At 58.2% G+C, this 20,894-nt stretch overlaps 13 protein-coding genes across 13 annotated transcripts; 7 read left to right on the top strand and 6 right to left on the bottom strand.

Annotated features, from left to right (window-relative positions):
- Positions 1-124: 124 nt before the first annotated feature.
- Positions 125-1,993, top strand: MRET_1504 (serine/threonine-protein phosphatase; the record flags this gene model as incomplete). Its single annotated transcript, XM_027628131.1, has 1 exon — positions 125-1,993. The coding sequence occupies one exon, from the start codon at positions 125-127 to the stop codon at positions 1,991-1,993; it is 1,869 nt and encodes a 622-aa protein (XP_027483596.1).
- A 42-nt stretch (positions 1,994-2,035) lies between these two features.
- Positions 2,036-5,500, bottom strand: MRET_1503 (sorting nexin; the record flags this gene model as incomplete). Its single annotated transcript, XM_027628130.1, has 1 exon — positions 2,036-5,500. The coding sequence occupies one exon, from the start codon at positions 5,498-5,500 to the stop codon at positions 2,036-2,038; it is 3,465 nt and encodes a 1,154-aa protein (XP_027483597.1).
- MRET_1502 (kynurenine aminotransferase) lies at positions 5,481-7,058 on the bottom strand (the record flags this gene model as incomplete). The annotated part of the gene is made up of 1 exon (XM_027628129.1): positions 5,481-7,058. One exon carries the CDS (start codon positions 7,056-7,058, stop codon positions 5,481-5,483), a length of 1,578 nt encoding a protein of 525 aa, XP_027483598.1.
- A 140-nt stretch (positions 7,059-7,198) lies between these two features.
- Positions 7,199-8,356, top strand: MRET_1501 (mitochondrial serine protease; the record flags this gene model as incomplete). The annotated part of the gene is made up of 1 exon (XM_027628128.1): positions 7,199-8,356. One exon carries the CDS (start codon positions 7,199-7,201, stop codon positions 8,354-8,356), a length of 1,158 nt encoding a protein of 385 aa, XP_027483599.1.
- On the bottom strand, positions 8,289-8,823 carry MRET_1500 (DNA-directed RNA polymerase II subunit RPB4; the record flags this gene model as incomplete). Its single annotated transcript, XM_027628127.1, has 4 exons — positions 8,289-8,361; positions 8,387-8,605; positions 8,630-8,714; positions 8,742-8,823. 4 exons carry the CDS (start codon positions 8,821-8,823, stop codon positions 8,289-8,291), a joined length of 459 nt encoding a protein of 152 aa, XP_027483600.1.
- A 65-nt stretch (positions 8,824-8,888) lies between these two features.
- MRET_1499 (COMPASS component SWD3) lies at positions 8,889-9,842 on the top strand (the record flags this gene model as incomplete). The annotated part of the gene is made up of 1 exon (XM_027628126.1): positions 8,889-9,842. One exon carries the CDS (start codon positions 8,889-8,891, stop codon positions 9,840-9,842), a length of 954 nt encoding a protein of 317 aa, XP_027483834.1.
- Positions 9,843-9,902: 60 nt separating this feature from the next.
- Positions 9,903-12,296, top strand: MRET_1498 (kinesin family member 11; the record flags this gene model as incomplete). The annotated part of the gene is made up of 1 exon (XM_027628125.1): positions 9,903-12,296. One exon carries the CDS (start codon positions 9,903-9,905, stop codon positions 12,294-12,296), a length of 2,394 nt encoding a protein of 797 aa, XP_027483835.1.
- A 7-nt stretch (positions 12,297-12,303) lies between these two features.
- On the bottom strand, positions 12,304-13,248 carry MRET_1497 (phosphoribosylaminoimidazole-succinocarboxamide synthase; the record flags this gene model as incomplete). Its single annotated transcript, XM_027628124.1, has 1 exon — positions 12,304-13,248. The coding sequence occupies one exon, from the start codon at positions 13,246-13,248 to the stop codon at positions 12,304-12,306; it is 945 nt and encodes a 314-aa protein (XP_027483523.1).
- Positions 13,249-13,286: 38 nt separating this feature from the next.
- On the bottom strand, positions 13,287-13,994 carry MRET_1496 (uncharacterized protein; the record flags this gene model as incomplete). Its single annotated transcript, XM_027628123.1, has 1 exon — positions 13,287-13,994. One exon carries the CDS (start codon positions 13,992-13,994, stop codon positions 13,287-13,289), a length of 708 nt encoding a protein of 235 aa, XP_027483524.1.
- A 107-nt stretch (positions 13,995-14,101) lies between these two features.
- MRET_1495 (ribosomal biogenesis protein LAS1) lies at positions 14,102-15,523 on the top strand (the record flags this gene model as incomplete). The annotated part of the gene is made up of 1 exon (XM_027628122.1): positions 14,102-15,523. The coding sequence occupies one exon, from the start codon at positions 14,102-14,104 to the stop codon at positions 15,521-15,523; it is 1,422 nt and encodes a 473-aa protein (XP_027483521.1).
- MRET_1494 (recombining binding protein suppressor of hairless) lies at positions 15,509-17,689 on the bottom strand (the record flags this gene model as incomplete). Its single annotated transcript, XM_027628121.1, has 1 exon — positions 15,509-17,689. The coding sequence occupies one exon, from the start codon at positions 17,687-17,689 to the stop codon at positions 15,509-15,511; it is 2,181 nt and encodes a 726-aa protein (XP_027483522.1).
- A 167-nt stretch (positions 17,690-17,856) lies between these two features.
- On the top strand, positions 17,857-18,510 carry MRET_1493 (RNA polymerase II subunit A C-terminal domain phosphatase SSU72; the record flags this gene model as incomplete). The annotated part of the gene is made up of 3 exons (XM_027628120.1): positions 17,857-17,951; positions 17,977-18,260; positions 18,290-18,510. The coding sequence occupies 3 exons, from the start codon at positions 17,857-17,859 to the stop codon at positions 18,508-18,510; spliced, it is 600 nt and encodes a 199-aa protein (XP_027483527.1).
- Positions 18,511-18,585: 75 nt separating this feature from the next.
- MRET_1492 (zinc finger protein, C2H2 type) lies at positions 18,586-20,883 on the top strand (the record flags this gene model as incomplete). Its single annotated transcript, XM_027628119.1, has 1 exon — positions 18,586-20,883. One exon carries the CDS (start codon positions 18,586-18,588, stop codon positions 20,881-20,883), a length of 2,298 nt encoding a protein of 765 aa, XP_027483528.1.
- Between the last annotated feature and the right edge of the window lie 11 nt (positions 20,884-20,894).

The following is a 20,894-nucleotide window of genomic DNA, read 5'->3' as shown; positions in this document are numbered from 1 at the left end:
CAAGGTTGGGAGCGTCCATCGTTCTTTTGTGATGCACGTGACTCCTCACGGCCGAAGTTTTCACGCTGTCGTCGCTCTGTCAGAATCGGTTCTCGTGCACGACCATTGTTCCTGTTGTCCTGCTATGGAGGCAGGAAGTCCTCATCAATCTGCCCGCATGTACGATGCAGGCCCCAAATTTCCCCTACATGCTGAGATCCACGGCGTAGATTCAGCGCCGCTCTCAGTAGCAGGTGATTCCTCGCCATACGTGAATGGCAGCGAGTCAGCTGCGTCGAGTGGCGACGCGCGTCGTAAACATGTGGGCGAGACCCTTCCACCTAATGTGCATGTGATTCACGGACCAGGTGGCCGCATTGTGTGTGTGTCAGATATTCGAGGCCATGTACAGCGTCTCAACGAAATTGCGGCAGAGACGCGCGCATCTGTGATTCTTCACACTGGTGATTTTGGTTTCTACACACAGGATAGTATCGAGCGTATGGGTGACCGCACGCTCCGTCATGTGGTGCAACATTCGCCACTGCTCTCTACGAAGCTGCGCTCGGTTCTACTCGATAGCAGCGATGCACGCGACACACATCCGCCACTGACGAATGGCCCAGTGCCCACGACGCTGCGACAGATGCTGGCTGACCACCGCCGCGAGGCTGTTCTGTCGGAGTTTCCACAGCTGCTCTCAGGACAGATCTCGCTCAAAGTCCCTGTATTTACCGTGTACGGTGCATGTGAGGACGTGCATATCGTAGAACGCGTTCGGAGCGGCGAATATCAAGTGCCGAATCTGCATTTGATGGATGAAAGTACGACGCATGCCATCGACGTTGGCTCGTTGCGGCTTCGTCTTCTGGGTTTGGGAGGTGCTATTGTGCCCCACAAGCTATTCGATCACGGATCGGCGCCTGGGACCATGGCCGGTGGACATGGCACAATGTGGACAACCATGCTCCAGCTGGGTGAGCTGTTTGAGAGTGCACAGCACGTGTATGACCCAGCTGAGGTGCGAATCCTTGTTTCGTACGGTGCGCCAGGCCGTGACGTGCTGATTGACCAGCTGGCTCACGCTGTGCATGCCGATTTTACTATCAGTGGCAGTCTGCATTTGCGGCATGCTATGAGCTACAATGATGCGGGCGTGTACGGATCGCTCGAGATGTACCGCACCAAAATGGCTCAGTCGAAGGATCGGCTCCAGGACATATGGCATGCTGTGCGCACGCAAGTTGAAGCGGCTATTGAGCCTTCGCAGCGTGCACTGTTGACTCATGCACTGCATGTAGCGCTGCATGTGCCATCGACACTGGCCTCTTCAGCGCCTTCGTCTAAGGACGATGCATTTAAAAATATGTGGCATTGGAACCTGCCCGATGCGCATTTTGGCTCCCTTGTCCTGAACGTGTCACAGGGACGCATCTCGTCTGAACTTCGCAGCCAGGACCTGGGATTCATGTCGCGCCGCCGCCGCGGTTCGACGCCATCTGTTAAAGTATCACTGCCTGCACCGGCACCACCGCCGGGTCGTGCGTCGCCGCCGAATGCCTCGGCGGCAGCCACACTCTTCCTCGGTCATCTGGGCGATGTTCACCCCGTCACCGAGCAAGAGATCCACGCATTCTTTGGCGATCATGCGCGCAACATTGTACAGGTGCACTTTTTCCCGGATCGCGATCGCCGCGGCCATGATAAGGAAGAGCCGCGGATGCGCAACTTTGTGCATGTCACTTTCCAGAGCGAGGAGACGGCCAGGGAAGCTCTTGAGAGTCACCAGGGCCAGACAATCAAGAATACCAATGTCGTTCCTACGCTCGAGCGCCTTGAGCGCTCTCGGACAAAGTCGCGTGCCCCACCAAAGAGTGAAGAAAGCCGAGGTCGCTCGCGCAACGGTCGCCGTGGCCGTGGCGGCCGTGGCGGCCGCGGACGCAATACGAACGCTGCGAATGCATCTGAAGCGCCTCCAGCGGCAGCACCACAGGCGTCCACTGCTTCCGAGTAGTATACCTATAGCACCTTATCCAAAATAGACCACGCTGCATACCTACTTGCTTGTCTTGCGAAGCAACTTGATAGACGAGAGCTTGATGTTCTTTGGTGTCGGCTGCGGTGGGCCGTTGAGCTCAGGATCGAGCCAGTCGGGCACTTCGGCAATGAGCACCTCTCGGAACATGGGCAGAAGTTTCCGAATGTAGAACAGCGATGGCGGACGGGGACCCACGCGCGATACCTTACACTTGAAGGGTAATTCAGGCTCGGCCATAAGGGACTGACCCAGAGGATCGACGGTGTCAAAGTACGCCCAGGGCATCGAGCTTCGCTCCGTGCCGCGAACATCGTCGCAAGTGCCATCGTCGATGGGCACCTTTTCTTTTTGGAGCAGCTCACTCATCAGGCCGTCCAGATCCTCCATGTCTTGCTGCATCGCCCTCGACATGCGCATCTCAGAGTTGCTCGCGCGCGTCTTTAAAAACAGGCGACGAAAGTCAAGCTCTCGACGGATCTTACTCCAGCGGCTGTAGCAGGCGATATCGTTCAGTTCGCGGACAATCTCCTCCGTGTCCTCCTCGGTCAGGCGTGCGTCTTCCAGCATCTCGTCTGGGTTCAACTCAATGTCCTGTGCACGCCGGTCGCCTGGGCGCTGTGGATCACTCGTCGACAGAGACATATAGTCGAGCGTCTCTTGGCACCAGGACCATACTGGGCCCATGACAGGTGCCAGCTCGTGGACGAAAAAGTAGATGAACTCGTGGTGTCTGTGAGCCAGGCCCATCCAGTGCTCCACGCCATTGTCTGTGTGGCGTCGCACGTCGATCAAGTCCTCGACCAACTTCTGGAAATCGTGCAGACGACCTCCCAGGTCAGATGACTTGGATGCGGCCTGTAGACCACGGTAAAAGACATGCTGCAGCAAGTCCTTGATGAACTGGACAAAGAGACTCGAGCTGAACCATTTGGCCATGCGCTGACGGTCGTGCTTCTGTAGCAAGCTGCGCAAGTACAGCTTAAGTAGCGCAAATTCACGAGCATCCGCCATACTACTCGCCGAAGTTTCAGTCTCCCAAGGCGGCGTCGCAGGCTGGGACTGGCCCTGTGGTGTTGAAGATGGGTATGCCAGGTCCAGATTGGCACGGAATGGCGAGGCCATATAAGCCTTTTGCATGGCCAGCACATGATCCTGCGTTGTTATATCCAATAGTGGATCCCAGTTCGACAGCAGGATTGTCGTGAGAATGTCGTTGCCCGTCTGGTCCGCATCCTCTTCCATGTGCGCAACGTCTTCCGATGTGCGTTCGCGTGCATACTTTTCGAGCTTGTTCACAAGCACCACGTCGGGCAATTCACGGCGGATCGGCTCTATCACCGATGCGTCCAACGCCGAGCACTCACGCGTGAATGTGTATACCACGATCCGCTGAAGCAGCGAGTCGGAGCCGACAGGCTGCGCCAGAAATATTGTGAGCAGGAGCTGGACCATATGTTTCGCACTAGCCACAGACAGCGCCTGACGCACAGCCCAGTACGGAAACATGCTGTGAATGATGCGCACAGTCTCGAAGATCGTATCGGCCAGCGGCGAATCCACCAACAGCCAGCGCACCATGAGTGTGACATGAATACGCAGCCCTTCAGCCGTGTTCTGCAGTTCTTGGGGCAGATTATGGACGTTGCTGATACTCAGGTATCCCACCATCTCGTCGAGGCCATCTTCCTGCTCAATGATTTTTTCCTTAAAGGCGGAAAAGTCGCTCTGCACCCGTTTCGATTCACGCCCGGCTGCCTGCCACGCCACCAGATCCTCACCGTCATACAACGAGTCAATCAGGTCCACGTCATCTTTCGTCAGCTCATACGGCCGCGCGAGTCCGCGCTTGACGGTGCCTGCACCCCACTGCTTACCGACGCCCCACGATTCCGTGCCAGGGTCCCCCCACCCTGGACCACGCAGCTCATCGGCGCCACGCACACCGATACCACGCGCGAAAAACAGCCCAAGGTATTGCGTAGCGATGAGCGACAAGATATGTGTCGGGACAAGCTGAGTGCGTTCACGCGACGTCGATAAAGCGTGCGTCACAAACTCGTCTATCAGGCACTGAACACGGTTCTGCCAAAACGACGGAGGCGCACTCGATAAGCCTGGGAATGGGCGCATGTGCACATGGAACAGATGCCGCAGAATCAGCGGCTCTTCCGTGGGAGCAAACATTCGATGTGGCTCATGTACGCGTTGCCTCTGCCACATAGAGGTCCACTTGTGTCGCTCCGGGCTCGCTGTGCCAAAAACAAAGGGGTACCCATAAAGTCCGATCATACCACGCCGAGCCAGACTCTGCCACTCTGTCTGCATCTGCATCATGACGAGGGTCTTGACAAGAAGATGACGCTGGAGAGGAGCCAGTCTCGGACCCGACCGCGTCGGATCCCGAGGACGAAACGGCGTAATAGACATGAGACGACGCTGTTTGCGACCCAGCTCGGACAACTCGCGCTCGCGTTCACGCTGCTGTGCTAGCATAAATGCCTCGCTCGCCTTGGCTTGCCTCGCCGTTTGGGCTGCGTTTTGCTTGTCCTCCTTTTCCTGCTTACGCCGCGCCTTGGCAGCATCACGCTTTTGCTGCTCTACCAACGCGGCAACTTTGCGTTTCTGGGCGAGTTTTTCTTTCTCAGCAGCCCTTTGGTCCTGCGCCTCCTTTCGCGCCTGGAGCGCTTGTTCTTTGAGCTGCTTTTTGCGCTGTTTTTCATCAAATTTCCGATGTTGCTTGACTGGATCGCTTCGAAACACAGAGAGTCCGCCGAGAAAAGACAGGCGATAGGCTGGTGTATTTATAAGAGATGGTTGTGATATCGCTTGGGTATCATCGGCGTCACTAGGCGGCCCTGTCAAGCCATCTTGGAATACCGGCTCATCAGCCAGGGATTGTGACGGCACCATGATCGAGCGCTTGGAGCGTTCCGTACGCTTTTCTGTAGCAGAAGTGGTAGGGGAGCGTGTCGACCGGCCATCCGGATCCGCTGAGCTCTTTGGTCGCCGACTGCGGCGACGTTGAGGACGTTCTGTGGGGTGCGAGACCGTTGCCATGCTATGGCGCGAACGACGGCGCTCATGGCGCACGGCTTCATGAGTCCCTGCCTCATGACGTTCGCTCGCAGAGCGGGCTGCTGGGCGTTTATGACGACGAGACTTGATCTCGCGCGAATGAGGACGCCGAGGACGTCGGGCCTCAGCATGATACACGAAACGGTCATACGCGGGGGGAGCCTTCTCGAATCGGATACCCACAGCGTTGTCTGCTTTACTTCTCTGTACGTCTGCATAAGAGCGACGGCGGTCTGTGGTCGCGTTGTCTCTCGAAACTTTGTTGGGGCGGGCGCGACGGCTCGATTGTGAGCGGCTATGGCTCTTCACGCGAGGACGCCTACGTCGATGCATCGATGCAGCATCCAATCGCGGTGCCTTGTCTTTGAGCAATGATGCACTCGGTGCATCATGCCAAGCATCTGACATGGGTTGGTGTGAGTTCGTGTGCGCGGAAGAGTGACATGGCTCTATAAATGTGGGGCAAAATTTCTGTCCAGGGATTGCACAGCTGTGGCGCTACACGTAAGCAAAGGCCGCGAATTACATATAGTCGCGAAGCTGGGGTCAGCCTCCTTGGGGCACGTACTGTTTGGAGGCGGCGTCCTGCCTCCGTCATTTGGCCGTCTTTACAAAAGGCAAAGCGGATGAATCGCTCGCCCATCGCGATCCCTTCTTCCGAGCAAAATGCTGTGACGGGAATCGCTACCACATCACATACCTTTCCCACGAACCAACAGACGTGGTAATCTCGTGGTTTACGTCGGACTTGCTCAGGCAGGTCGAAGTCGTCGGGAATGCGTATATTGGATGCATCCACCAGAACAAAGTAGCTGCCATGTGGCATCGTGTACGTCAGTCCGAGATGGTCAAGCACATCGGTGAGCTCCTTCCGGCGGGCTTGGTACTCGTTGCGCTGCTGTTCGAAAAAGCCGTTCGTACTCGCAGCCTCAAAGGCCATAGCGGTGCCTTCTGTTGCTAGCGAGTTCACACAGAATGTGATGCGGACGTGCGCCGCAAGCGTCGGAGTAATGAGGTGGGCAGGTCCCATTGCCCAGCCAACGCGCCATCCCGTGCACGAGAACGATTTGCCTGCACTGCCAATGGTCACGGTCCGCTCCCACATGCCAGATATCGAGGCTATGCGGATATGCTCGTGGCCGTCGTACGTGAGGCAGTCATATACTTCGTCGGAAATGACGAGGATGTCGTATTTGATGCATAATTGTGCCAGGCGCCGGAGCTCCTCGAGCGTGCACACTTTGCCAATCGGGTTGTGAGGCGTGTTGAGGAAGAGCGCTTTGGCCTTGGGACTCGAGAGCTTCTCCTCCAGCTTGGCCCAATCGAACTTCCAGTCGTTGCCAGAGACGACGCGCTTCCCTGGCGGCGGCGGCACCATCTGGACATAGACAGGTACGCCACCATTGAAACTCGTCTCACACACGTATTGATCGAAGAATGGCTCGAATAGAATCACCTCGTCACCCTCTTCCAGAAACGCCGTTGTCACGGAGAACATGGCCTCATTTGCACCGGCCGTGACGACAATCTCGCTCGATGCATCCAAACTCACATCACTCACAGGACGCTGCACGGGCAAGCCCTGGGCATCGTACTCCACGAGACCCTGTGTTACGCTGTCGCCTGTCGGGGGCTTGTGAAAGCTGCGCGAGTACGTATCACTCAGAGCTTGCAAGAGGCGCGGCCGACCACGCGCCGGCGAATAGTGGTGCAGCTCTGTTCGAGTCACCATCTCTTTTTGCATCTGTTCCAGCACCTGCGAAGGCGGCTTCCAGTTCATAAAGCCCTGGCCCAGATTCACGGCACCAGGAAAATTCGCGGGGTTGAATATCGTCCACACATCCGTGCCGCGATGCAGCTCCTCGTACATGCGCGACGATGGTTTCGTGAGAAACCGAGAAGGCTGACTCGCCACAGTACTCATGGTTCGGAGTGATTGATAAACGTACCGAACGCGTAGAGTCATATACAACCAGTCATGCTCTCCAGGTGCGCCCCAGCATGTCCGCCCCCGATGGATAAGCTCCAATCGGGGCATGCATGGATCACATCATTGGCCGCGAGGGACGCGTCATACCTGCATTGGTCGCTCGTAGGACCCCTAGTATGCTCTTCTCGACATGGCTGGGGCGTACGCTGCATACGACCTCCCGGTGTTCGGCGCGCGTGTCGCGTTTGCATCGTGCGGACGTGAATAATGCACGGCGCATTCGTCTGACCCCGCCGCCATCCATTTTTCGTGCCTTGGGGTTCGTAGGTGGCGTGTCAGCCGTTACGTACCTGGGATGCGCGGCATGGTCGGTGCGTACCAATGAGCGCATCGCGCGCGAAACAGACGCCAGCATCTCCTTTTCGTTTTTCCTTGGCACGCGCAAGAATTACGAGATGCTCGTGCAGAATGATCGCGCGGAGCAATGGGCCCAAGGATACCATCGCCTGGCTGTCTCTCTGCAAGCGTGGCCGCATGCGCTGCGCCGTGCCTGCTTGTGCGTGTACGAAAAAGTCGCTGATACGTACCTTGGACTACCGACATATCAGCAAGCTGTCGTGCCGCTGGTGGCATTGCATACAGCCGTCTTTGCGGCATGGATGCTATCGCCTGCTCTGCGTACGACGTCCCTCATGTACCGCTTATTTACGCATCGACCTGCCTCAGGTCGTGTTGTGACACTGCTTACCTCTGCTACGAGTCACAAGGGCCTCGCTCACTTCGTCCTGAACAATTTGGCATTATGGTCTGTCGGGAGTTGCGCCATCCAAGCGCTGCCTCGCGACAAGCGCGACGCTCAGGTCGAGGCAGATACCCAACCGCATTTTGTGGCGTTCTACGTGGCAGCTGGCCTGTTTGCATCGCTTGTGAGTCACCTAGCCCTTGCCTGGCGGTGGCGCATGGTACCCAAGCCAGCCCCGAGACTGGCGCGACGCGCCAGTCTCGGGGCCAGTGGTGCGATTTATGCCGCCTTTGCCCTATGCGCTTGTACGATGCCGCATGTACAACTTAGTCTTGTGTTCTTGCCCATGTTGACGTTCCCTATCAAGTGGGGCTTTGGCAGTCTCGTGCTCCTTGATGTGGTAGGCGCCGTTCGTGGGTGGCGCGTGTTTGATCATGTGGCTCATTTGGGCGGCGCTGCGTTTGGCTTTGTATATTATTTGGTGGGTCCCTCGATATGGAATGCATGCAGAAGCATCTATGGTATTAGGCGAACGAACGAATCGCAGAGAGTTCATGAAGTAGGGATTCCAGCTGCGTTTCGTCCTTGGTAGCGAGTCTAATGTGAGCTGATGTATACGTACGTGGGAATCAGAGTACGTGCCTCGTCGATATCTGTGATGGAAAGGTTGGCGAGTTGCGCCATCTCAAATTGTGACAGTTGCAGACCTTTGTGCTCGTCGGCCTCGTCCATGTCTGGCTGCGCCGCATGCTTGATGAGCAAGGCGCGCACTTCTCGAATCGTAGACTGGTCCTTGAACCTGCTGAAATCGTCGACATATTCCTTGGTTTTTTGCGTGACACTGGTGTGAGTGCTTGACACGTACGAAGAAAGACCTTCCGACGCCTCGCCAGGTCGAGAAAAGAAGAGATGCACTTCCGAGTTGAGCAGGCATCCTGCATCCTGAAATTCTGTTTCGTTAGCACAATCGTACGCACCAGGTCCTAATTTGCCCGTGCTTGCATCCTCTACCTCAACGGCACCGCGGCGAAGACGCTTGAACGCTGGCGTTCCCGACATGCTCAATGACGTGGAGCAAACGTGAGCCGACGCGCTTTTTCTTTATCTCCACAAGCGCCCACCGTATGGTGTCGTCCCAGCCCCCTGACACGGGCGATGCCTACACCTTGCAGTACATGTTGTATGGACATACTCGGGGCGTCACATGCCTGTCTTTCTCACCCGATGGTGAGAAATTAGCGACGGGCGGTGCGGATGCGCTTGTGAACATATGGCAAGTCCGGTCAGGGCGGCTGCTGCATACCGTCGCAGGGCATACGCAGGGCGTGAATGGCTTGTGCTGGACACGAGATTCATGCTATGTCGCAAGTGTATCCGATGACAAAACGGTGCGTCTGTGGGATGCGGACACGGGACGACTTGTACGCACGCTCCTTGGGCATACGTCGTACATCATGTGCGTCGCATGTCATCCGCTAAGTACGCTGCTGGTCAGTGGTGGATTTGACGAGACCATTCGCCTATGGGACATGCAGCGAGGCACTTGCCACCGTGAGATTGCGGCACACTCCGAGGCAGTCACGAGCTTGGACTTTTGTGCTGACGGCACCATGATCGCCAGCAGCTCGTACGATGGCCTAATTCGACTGTGGGATACCAATGCGGGCCTGTGCCTCCGCACGCTGCAGCACACCGATCAGGCGCCTGTCGGCTCCGTCCAGTTCTCGCCGTCATCGCTGCACCTTCTCGCATCCAGTCTCGATCATGTGGTGCGCCTTTGGGACATTGCCAATGCGCGCGTCGTCAAGTCCTACACGTCCCACAAGAATGCCCAGTATGCCGGTACGAGCCTCTTTGTGTTGGACGGCACACATACCCGCGTCGTCTGTGGCAGCGAAGACCACTGCGTCTACGTATGGGATGTGCAGACCAAAGAGGTCGTGTGCAAACTTGCCGCCCACCGAGACGTCGTCTCCTGCGTCGCTGTGCACCCCACGCGACCCCTGCTCGCCTCGGGCAGCCTGGCCCAGGACGCCAGTGTCGCCCTGTGGTGCGCTCCACATAGTACGATCACGTGATATCAACGCGTCGACGACGCGCGCTGTTGGGAAGCGAGAGGAGCGCTGGCGACAGCGGCCATGTCGACGACGTACCGACGTGCGCACCTTGGCCTGCGTGCGCCTGGGCGCGCCGTATCGGCGAGTGCGGCAAGTAGCGTGCGTGCTGCACCAGGAGGCCGCTCTGCCTCGGCTACGAGTGTGCCGGATCATCGCCGTGCGGAGACATCGATGCGAGTGCTGGTGCGTGTGCGGGGCACGGCACCGGCGGGCGAGAGTGTGCTGGTCACAGAGGGGGCGCGTGGTGAGCATGTGACGCTCGTGCAGGATGCGTCGCCGTCGTCATCGCGCTCTAGAACGTACGCGTTTGATCAGGTGCTAAGTGCAGAGGCGGATCAGAATATGGTGTATACGGAAGCCATAGGGAGCGTACTGGACGATGTGCTCCTAGGATACCATTGCACGATTTTCGCGTATGGACAGACGGGCACAGGCAAGACACATACGATGGAGGGTGATTTATCGTCGTTCATGGAAACGTATGCACCCGACGCAGGCGTGATTCCACGCGCCTTGTACCGCCTCTTTCATGTGCTCGAGTCGCGCGGCAGCGACTTTGCGGTGCGCATGTCTTTGGTCGAGCTGTACAATGAGGAGCTGCGTGACCTGCTCAGTGATGAGCCGACGTCTCTGCGTATGTACGACGATCCACGGGGCCGCGGCATCATGCTGCAGGGTGTGGAAGAAGTGCCACTTACGAGTGCAGCGCATGGGCTGGCACTCTTACGACGAGGAAGTGAGCGACGGCACGTCGCCTCGACGCTGTGCAACCATACGTCCAGTCGCTCCCACTGCGTATTCTCGCTGACAGTGCATGTCAAGGACACGACTGGCACGCGCAGCCAAGGCGAGGAAATGATGCGGATCGGCAAGATGAATCTGGTGGATTTGGCCGGCAGCGAGAGCATCGGACGCAGCGGTGCCGAGCATCGGCGCGCACGCGAGGCTGGCGCGATCAACCAGAGCCTGTTGACGCTCGGCCGGGTGATCAACGCCCTCGTAGAAGGGAGTGCGCATGTGCCGTACCGCGAGTCGCGGCTGACACGTTTGCTGCAAGACTCGCTGGGTGGACGTGCCAAGACTTGCATTATCGCGACCGTCAGTGACGACCGCGAAAACGTGGAAGAGACGCTGTCCACGCTGGACTATGCGTCTCGGGCCAAATCGATCAAAAACCGCCCCGAGGCGAGTCAGCGCATGACTCGTGCAGCGCTTCTCCGTGAATACGTCGCTGAAATGGACCGTCTACGCAGTGACTTGGCCGCCACACGCGCCCAAAACGGCATCTACGTGAGCCAAGAATCCTGGGCCCATATGGAAGCTGAGCGTGCACTTCTCAGAAAGCAGCTCGACGAGCACCAGCGTGGCGCCGATGTATCGGCGAGCCGGCTGCACAGCATGCAGGAGCAGCTCGAGCAGAATTCACGTGTGCTGGCGAAACGCGAGGCGGACGCGGCGCGGGCCGAGTCAGAGCTACAGACCCTGGCTCAGCGGGCCCAAGAAGATCTGGCTTCCCTCATGGAGCGCGTTCGTGCACATGCTGCATGCATCCAGCGGAGCATCGCGTCCTCGCTGACGTCCATGGAATCTGTCGGCGATGCCCCTGCTTTCACTGAGCACGTCGCGCAGATTCTGCAGCAACATCTTGATGCGCTGCACACCGAGCATACCCGGTCAGCCGCTGCCTTCGGCACGTCCATTCAGACGCATGCGAGGCATGTAGCGGAGCTGCTAGAGACATCTCAAAGTCTGGGACGCGCATGGCACACGAGCCTCATTGAGACTGCGTCACGTACCGAGGCGTTTGCGCAGCACGCCCAGGCAAGCTCAGCACACGCACACGAGCATGCCGTGCGCGCTGCGCAGCGGTGGAACGAGGCCCAGCGCGCCATGCAGACGGACGCAGATACACTCAAAGCAGCTCTCGTTCAAGCTATCGATACCTTTGTGCATACCCAAGACACCCGTCTGGCTCACCACGCGAGTGAAGCAACGCATGCAGAGCGCGATGCCGCGCATGCCCATGCATCTACGATACCGCTTATCACGGCTCAGCAACAGGCCATGCAGCAAGCCAGGCATGAGCACCAGACCGCTCTGATGCAGATGGAGCAGGCAGTGCGACACGTTACTGACAGCGAGCAGTCCCACCAGCAAGCATGGAGCGCGCACCAGCGGCACGTCCAAGACGCCGAAGACACGGCCCGCGAAAGCGTCGGACAGGCTACGGAGCAGGTTGCTGCACCTGCGGAGCAATACATTCAGGCATCGCGCGCGTCGACTCGCACAGCCATTCAGACCGTCAAGGAGGTACACACGGCACTGGGCACGCTGACCGACCGTTGGCCTCTGCAGGACTATGATACCAACCGTGATGTGCCCAGTATTACGCCTCGGAAGCGGCACGTACCATAGCTAGCGTCTATGCAAAGTCCTTTCCTGTAAAGCGCTTGTATGCCTCACGGTACAATGCCGTCGTCTGTTGCACGACCCCGTCAGGGAGCACGACAGGTTCCTTCGAGTGGATCGCCGTCTTGTCTAGACCTTGCGATGTCATCCAGTCACGCACAAACTGCTTGTCAAAGCTCGGCTGCGACTGCCCCACTTGATACGTGTCCTTTGGCCAGAAGCGCGACGAGTCAGGCGTCAGCACTTCGTCGACCACGATCAGCTCACCGTCTTCCACGAGACCAAACTCAAACTTGGTGTCGGCCAGGATAAGACCATGCTGCTCGGCAAACTCAGACGCAGCCGTGAATAGGGCGACAGACTTGTCCTGCACCTTCTTAGCAAGCCCGTCGCCCAGGAGCTGGGTGGCCTGTTCCACACTGATATTCTCGTCATGCTCGCCCACCTCGGCCTTGGTCGAGGGCGTAAAGAGGGGGCCATCAGGAATCCTCTGGCTCTCGCGGAGTCCAGGTACAAGTGGTTGTCCGTGTACGTGCGTCGTCTTCTGGTACTCTTTCCACGCGCTGCCCGACAGGTAGCCACGCACAATCGCCTCGATCGGCAGCACCTTGGCACGCCGAACGAGCATGGCACGGCCATCCACCTGCTCTCGCACACCCTCGAGCTTCTTCTGGAGATCCGCGGGGAGCTGCTCCCACTTGGTCGCGAGCACATGGGATGGCACGATATGGGGCGTCAGCATTTCAAACCACATCGTTGAGATGGCATGCAGGATTCGGCCCTTGTCTGGGATACCGTTAGCAAGAACCACATCGTACGCGGAGATGCGATCGGTGGCTACAATCAAGAGTGCATCCTTGTATAGGCCCTCTGTCAACTGTGCATCATAAATGTCACGCACCTTGCCGCGCGAGATCAGCGGCAAGGGCAGCGTCGTCTGTGTCACTGCTGCCGACATGACGTGGAGAGAAAAAGGGCGAGCCGACTACGGCTCTTCTACATATTGGCACGTGGCATACGCTCGTCCAAGAATTGGACCCATTGCTCACGAGAAAACGAGCTCGAGACACTCGGCTCGACCACGCCATTCCAGAGAGCAGTGGGTGTGACGTGGATGGAATTCTGGCGTCCGATCTTCACGCAGTACTTGAGATCTGGCACAATGCGGGAGCCACTATTTCCCTCACCCACACGTGTCCAGCCGCGCACGGCCTCCGTGAGGGTCTGGCCACTGTCCAGGCGCACAAGCGGTGCCGAGCCACTCTTACGTGCATCTTCGCCCAAGACGGATACGGCGAGCGATGTCAGCTCGGCGCGCACTTCATCGGCGCTCTTAGCGCGCACATTCGCATCGTTCCAACGCTCCGACTCGCGCATGAGCGCAACGGAGTACTGCCAAAACGCATTCGTCTGCGGATCTTCTAGCATGTGTTCATCTGATCGCGCAAGGCGGGCCACTGCCAGAGCCGTCTCATGCAGCCACGTGGAAGAGGCATGCCATGGCTGAGGCACAGGGCGGATCACGACACGTAGCTGACCGCGGTAGCGCGCATCATTGCCACTCACCATCGAAGCGATATGCTCGTGAAAGTTGAGGAAAATCTTGGCTGAGAAAGGGCACAGATAATCAAGATACAACTCTAGCGTGTTAGTGGCATCGCGCGCGCCAATAGATAGCGCCTGCAGCGTCGGTGGCAACGACATGATGGAACGTGGTCCGAGCGCTCAGCGAAGGGTCCCCCTGGTCCACCGCCTTTCGCAGCCACGTGACTGACGGCATCGCGAGACGCCCCTTTTTTTTTCCTCGAACCATGCGCCTGCCGCGGCGCTCGCCGTACTATGGACATGTCGGTGACGAGCTCGCATACGTTCACGAGGGTCTGTATAGCAACAGGCTTGATCAGTCGAGCGTAGAGTCTGCTCTAGGCGTTGTGCGCCTCTGGATGCATCGTGGATCGTGTCCACAGGCCGTTGAGTCGACGGCGCTGCTGGTCCAGAGCATCGTGTCGGACCAAGCGCACGCATCTGACTATGCTGCCCGTGCCCTGTATGCCATGGCGCTCACGCGCTTTGTCAACTCGGTTGTCGACTCGTTCCAGACAGGCGCATTTGCTCAGTCTATTGGCGCGATTGCTGAGCGCATTGGCCTGCCGCAATGGCTCGTGCAAGTGCGCCACTCAGCGACGCATGAAGACCTTCCGAGCAAGAGTGTATGTCGAACTGCATGCGAACGCGCCCTCGCCTGGCTTGATCAGCACTACTGGAAGCCCACGCTGTACGCACATGATGATACCCTAGAAGACCCAGCTGCGCCGGATGACACGGCCACGGTGCGAGCGGCTCAACTTGTGTATGCGTACCGCAAGCACGCCACGGCTGTACTGAGAGACGCGAGCTTGGCTCAGCGTAGTGCTCCACCGCATCTTCATGCGCTCTCCGACATCGAGCAGTGGGTCCGTGACGCATGCCAACAACAACGCCAGCCGTCCAGTACGGCGGCGAGGCTTGGTCGTGATGCACAGAACACGGACAATGAAATACAGCACCAGGATGTGGCGCCCATCTTGACTGTGCTCGTATCGCAGCTCCTCTTACCAGGCGCCCTCTTTCCGGCCGATCTGAAGCGACGCAGAACATGGCACGTCCCAGACGAGGCCGCGCAGGTATGGGATCCCCTGCTATGGCGCATGCATCACATATCATCTTTGTTCTTACCGATGCTGTCTGATGCACTTGTGCAGGCATCGACTTCCTTTGGCTCGTATGTGCGTGGGTGGCTCGAGCACCTGTCCCACTTTGACGTGGGCGTGCCGAGTGACGTGCGACAGGGCGTCTTGCAGCGGCGTTTTGCACCTCACGTCATGCCATTGTCTCGCGTGATTGTGTACAGTGCATTGAATGCGTCTCGTTCCGACGAGGACGATATGCACCATCTGGCCAAGACCATCTATCAGGCCGACGCCGATGAAGCCTGGCGTCAGAGTATCGCCGAGTTGTGCCGCGTGCGAACGATATCTACGGAAGGTGTCGAGATACCCGCTTCTGCGTGTTTAGCCGAGATGGAGACCCGCGCTGTTGCACCGCTAGATGTTCCGGCGCAGCCCGCTCAGCTGACGAATGACGACGAAGACGCGCCTACAGGATGGCGTCGCGCACCTCGGTCGTACACGCCGACGCCCATCGGATGCCTGCAGGGTCAGCGACCGCCCTTACTGCTGCTAAATCACTCGTAATGTCCATACACTACCAGGCGGAAGCTCATGAGCCCCGGCCTGCTCCCCTAGACCGACATTGAGCTTCTGTAACGCATTAGCGGCACTGTTATCGCCGGCTGCACGCACGACAGCCACGAGATCTTGACACAACACATGGCGTCCAGAATGGTATATTGTACTGTCGTGCGCGCGCACAAAGAGCAGCGGAAGCGTGCAGGACGAGAGGGGCGACTTGGGTGCGCCGAGACGCGCACCAAGGATTTGTGCAAGCAGCGGAAGCTGAACGGCGACTTCAGCCTCGTCGCTTTCCGGCACCGGCACAGAAGCGAGCGTCAGGGGCCCCAGTGGCCCCAGCCATATTTCGAGCGGCTCGAGTTGCGCGTTTGGCGCGTGCGTGGCAGCATACGCGTCGCGCGGCGTTTGCAGGGCGGCTGAGTCCCGCACGTAGAAAAAATGCTGTACTGTCATCGCGAGTTTATGAGTCGCAGCGTCGTAAAAAGGCATGGTCGTAACGAGTGGAAAAGGCGTGAGGGCCAGGCCCATCGAAGCCGATGTGCCGCGCAATCCGAGCGTATCCACGTCCATGAACGTGTACTCAAAGTGTGAAATGCCCACAAGCGTCCAGCAAAAGGCGTCTTCGGCCTCGTCCATCACAATATGCTCCGACCATGGCAGGGGTCGTGTGCTAGCGAAGGCAAGAGGCATCGAGTGTGCATCGTCTGGTGCTTCAGCACGCATTGCCGCGCCGGCCTCCAGCGACAGCGCCGGTACCGCCGGTGGTGGTGTGCCTGCACACAAGTACGTTCTCGGCGTATGTGGTTGCAACGACCAGCCACTCTCAGATGGCACATAGCGCATAAGAGCTACCTTTTGCATCTGCGCCACAGCGCCCCATGCGTTTCCTTCGTCCTCATCGTGCACGATCTGGCCATCGATAGGAGGCAAAATACGCCCGCGGTCTACCTTGCACACGATAAGGGGATCTGTCGAAGCTCCAGAGTCAGGATCGACCAACACAATGACAGAGCCATAGGTGAGTACGCTTTCATCCGCCATGTCTTGGGGCCCAGCTGCCTCGCGCCGTGAGAGCACCACAAGGCGAAATGCCGTCCATGAACGACTTTGTGCAAATAGCCGACCATCTTGTGCACACAGATACTTGGTGCGGTATGTCTGGGAATTGATGCGATTAAAGAGCGACACACATGTGTCTTTCGTAATATGGGCCGACACATTTCGCGCCTTGGCAATGCGTTTGGACGGTTTGGAAATAATGCCAATGGGCGCCGAGTCAAAGCTGGCCCAGCTGGCACTACGCGATATAGCTGCGTCTGATCCGGCACCCACTCGGATGCGCTTGGTAGGAGCAGAACCATCCCTCGGCGATAGCAAATGGAGCTGGAGGCGGAAACTCTTGGCCTTGCCCGTGCCGGTGACATGCAATTCGGTGAATCGCGCGTGTCCTGTTTCATCCAGAGGCGTCATTTGCTCACCTGAGAAACTGTCGCCATCCTCACCCTGCACCTGCATGAGCAACATGGGGGTGCTCGGTGTATGCCGAAGCGTGCCCTGCACATGCACGATCGGTGGCGGACACAAGAATCGCTTCTCGGAGCCATAGGATTTCTGTGCCACACTCGCATGTACACATCTGATCTTGGTCATGAGAGGCGGCGTCAGGCTGCCAGGTACAATATCGTGCATACCATGCGCTTCTTGCTGCATGTGCTCTCGGACGAGGTGCGCCACCTTCGCACAGTGCTCGTCCGGCGTCAATGTATGCACTCGCTCGCGCGGAGGAAGAGGCGAAAGTGCCATTGGTACCATGTTGTCAGTAGTAGGTAGGGATGACAAGGGCAACGCCGAGGTAGAGGCGGACGGTTGCGACATGTCCCATGTATCCTGCTCAAGTTGCAAATGTTCTTTCAGCGTGGACATGAACTTTTCCAAGCTCTCAGCCGTTTTCGAGTCCAAATCACCATCAGTGAGGGGCGCCTCGTCCTCATCGGGTGCGGGGGTTATGTCACCGCGGTGGTCCTGGATGGCCGAGGACGAAGCAAGGACACGCGCCGTGAGCTCGTCCATGTATTTGGAGGCAGCAGCTTCTACATCCCCTTCCGTACTCGAGAAATCAGCTGCCTCATGCGGCGACGCGCGCGCCTCATCGTGTGTGTGTGGATTCATCTAGGCACTCATACGACGATGCATGGCATCGCTCGATAAAAACGACCTTCGATGTCGGCCGGTGTCCACTTTCCCCGCGGCCTCCACTTTTGGAGCCGCTGGGCGCAGCAGAGCCGCGTGGGTCCCTTTTCTCGCGCGGGTGTTGTGTGACGACAAAGCGCAGCACAATGGCAGCAGATCCTCAACGGCATGGTCATGTTGCATTTTGTGTTGTCTGTGCAAGCAATCAAAATCGCTCCATGTCAGCACATGCCGTGCTCAAGTATGTACGACTCACTCACCGTCAGGGAGGCCGGATTTCAAGTGACGTCATGTGGCACGGGGTCAGCGGTGCGACTGCCTGGGCCATCTATCGATAAACCTAACATTTACGCATTCGGAACGCCATACGACACCATGTACCAGGATCTTTTGAGGAAAGATCCCCGGCTATACGAAGCCAACGGGCTGTTACCGATGCTCGATCGGAATCGGCACATAAAAACGGCTCCAGAGCGGTGGCAGGAGTGTCGTAGGGTTTCCGATGTGGTCATTACTTGTGAAGAGCGGTGCTTCGATAGCGTTTGTGAAGGTATGTGCGTGCGCTACTTACGGTGCCAGATTTGCTGAGCCGACGGCATGAACTGAATCGCTCCGTCCACGTAATTAATGTCGAGATCAAGGATAATCATGAAGAAGCAAAAAAAGCCTCCAGTGCGTTTCTTGCCCTTGCAGAGGCTATCGAGCAAGCCCGTGATATTGACGAAGACATCGACGCCATTCTGGAGAGGCAACAAGAACAATTTGCCTATCCTCTGCTACATAGTGTAGCGTATTACTGAGCAGCTCCACACATAGCGCATCTTTTTTCTGCCACCATCCACGCGTCCCGAACGTTGGCTCGCTCGCTGCGGATCATGTCCGCGAAAGAGCCAGGTACTCGACCTGCATGGCTAAGTACGCCTTTGTACGCCTTTGATATTCCGCGTGAGCTCGTTTCGTCGCTCGTGCTGCGCCAAAACGAAGAAGAGGTAGCCTCAACGGAGACGAAGCCATCACCGCCAGCGTCGGCTCCTCCCGTCGAAACTGTGTCGAGTGCGCCGCGCATCGGTGCACCAGCCTGCTCTATGTGCCCAGGATGTGGTTCCTTTGATAATGTACAGCAGCAGCGCTCTCATTTTCGCAGCTTGTGGCACCGCTACAATCTCGTCGTAAAGCAGCACCATGTACAAATGCCCTCGGCGGCCGCCTCTGTACCTCTTGTATCGCGTGAAGAGCTCGATCAGATGTGTGCGACGTTAGAAGATGACGATGAATCACCTGACGAGCTGACGGCCCTCTTGCGTCGCCTGGATCTGTCGTCGCACGACACGAGTCAGGAGGCTGAAAACCACGCGCGGACCGTGAGAATCATGTCGGATGCTCTGCGCTCGCCGATTTGGTGGTATGAAACATCCAAAGCAGCTGAGGTGCATCTTGAACAGACGCAATTGGGTATATACCGTGACGTCCTTCACGCGGCTGCGCCGCCCGACGCCAAGCCATCGACGTATTTGGCTTCCTTATCCACGCCGCGTTTAACGATGCGGCCAGGCACGTATGGATGGTCTGGGAAGCGCGTTCACGGCACGCAGCACGTGGGCCGTGCGATGCAGATGCACGTACTCGATGGTGAGGGATTGTTCCCTCACGAAGCGGGCGACGAAAGTCTCGACAGCGACAGTGACTGGGACATGAGCATGGATGAGTCCGAGTCCTCCGTGGCTCCCTCCAGTGACGAAGAAGACAGTAGCCGTGCAATGGCGCCGCTTCCTCCGTTGCGACTGTGGACGTTTATCATGATGGGCGGCGGTCATTTCGCCATTGCTACAGTCGCGCTGAATCTCCATGTCATGCCGCAATCGGAGCGAGCCAAGGCCCGTGGCACCAAGCCCCAGCGATCCGTCCTCGTTGTAGCCCACAAAACCTTTCATCGGTACACAACGCGACGAAAGCAGGGCGGTGCACAATCGGCCCAGGATGCTACGGGCCGCCACGCCAAGAGTGCCGGTGCGAACCTGCGTCGCTACGGCGAGGCTCAACTCACCAAGGATATCCACACGCTACTAGGTCACCGTCGCTGGCGTGATTTGATTGAGCGCAGTGAGCATGTGTGGATCCGCACATCCATGCGGTCGGCCCATGGCGTATTGTGGCAATGGCCCGGTCATGACACGAGTCCGCTGGATGCCAAACAAGCGCAGGGCGCTCTCTCGCACATTCCCATCGCGACGCAGCGCCCGACGATTGGCGAAATCATGCGATGCTTTTTCGAGCTCGTGCGCGTCAAAGTCGCGCATCTCACGCCCGAGGACCTGGCAGCGCAGGACGACGCTCACCGACATGCCATGGCCCGGGCATTGCGTGTCAGCGATGCCCAACAGCATCAGCAGCAACGACCACCGACGCGTCCCGCACGTCCTGCGCGCCGGGATGCCAAGGAATCACACATTCGAGAGCGCTGGGAGCGCCTTGTGACCATGGTCCGACGCGGAAAGCTGGACGCCCTCGTCAATTTTATTCAGCGACACAACGACATGCTGCAGGAGGCGCTCACCGCCGACACCTCGCTGCCTGCCTACGCGTCCGCTCAGGCCATCGATGCACCCCTGCCTCTATGGTGGCGCGAAAGCCAGGCGCGTGGCTCGATGGTGCCGACCAACCTTCTGCAGTTGGCTGCCGCGTCTGATCAGGCGGACATCGTGCACTTTTTACTCGTGGAAGAACGTGCGGATCCCACGCTGCCTGTCGCGGCCGCACTGCCACATCACCGCACGGCGTACGACTTGTGCCCAAGTAAGTCAACGCGAGCCGTATTCCGCCGCCTCATGGCCGAACAGCCTACTTGGTGTCGCTGGGACGAGATGGGGCAGGGCGGTGCCCGTGTGCCGTCCGCCCTTACGGCTGAGATGGAAGAGGCACAGTCGTCCAAAACGCGGCATCGACGAGCCGCGATGCGCGACAAGATGCGTGAAAGAGACGCCAGGGCTGAGGTGAAGCCGGCAGACACGCCGCCAGCCCCCGCTCCTGTTTCCACGCTGGGCCACTTGTGGCAACGTTTGGGCGGCAGTGCGCCAGCCGAAGACGCCTCGCTCTCTGACGACATGCGACGTCGGATTGAGCGTGAAAAGCGCGCGCGTGCTGCCGAGGCACGTATGCAGCGCAACAAGTCATAGTGTATGTACGT

Source organism: Malassezia restricta, chromosome II (assembly GCF_003290485.1).
Source record: "Malassezia restricta chromosome II, complete sequence".
Taxonomy (NCBI): Eukaryota; Fungi; Basidiomycota; class Malasseziomycetes; order Malasseziales; family Malasseziaceae; genus Malassezia; species Malassezia restricta.
This window is presented reverse-complemented; position numbering and strand designations above follow the sequence as displayed.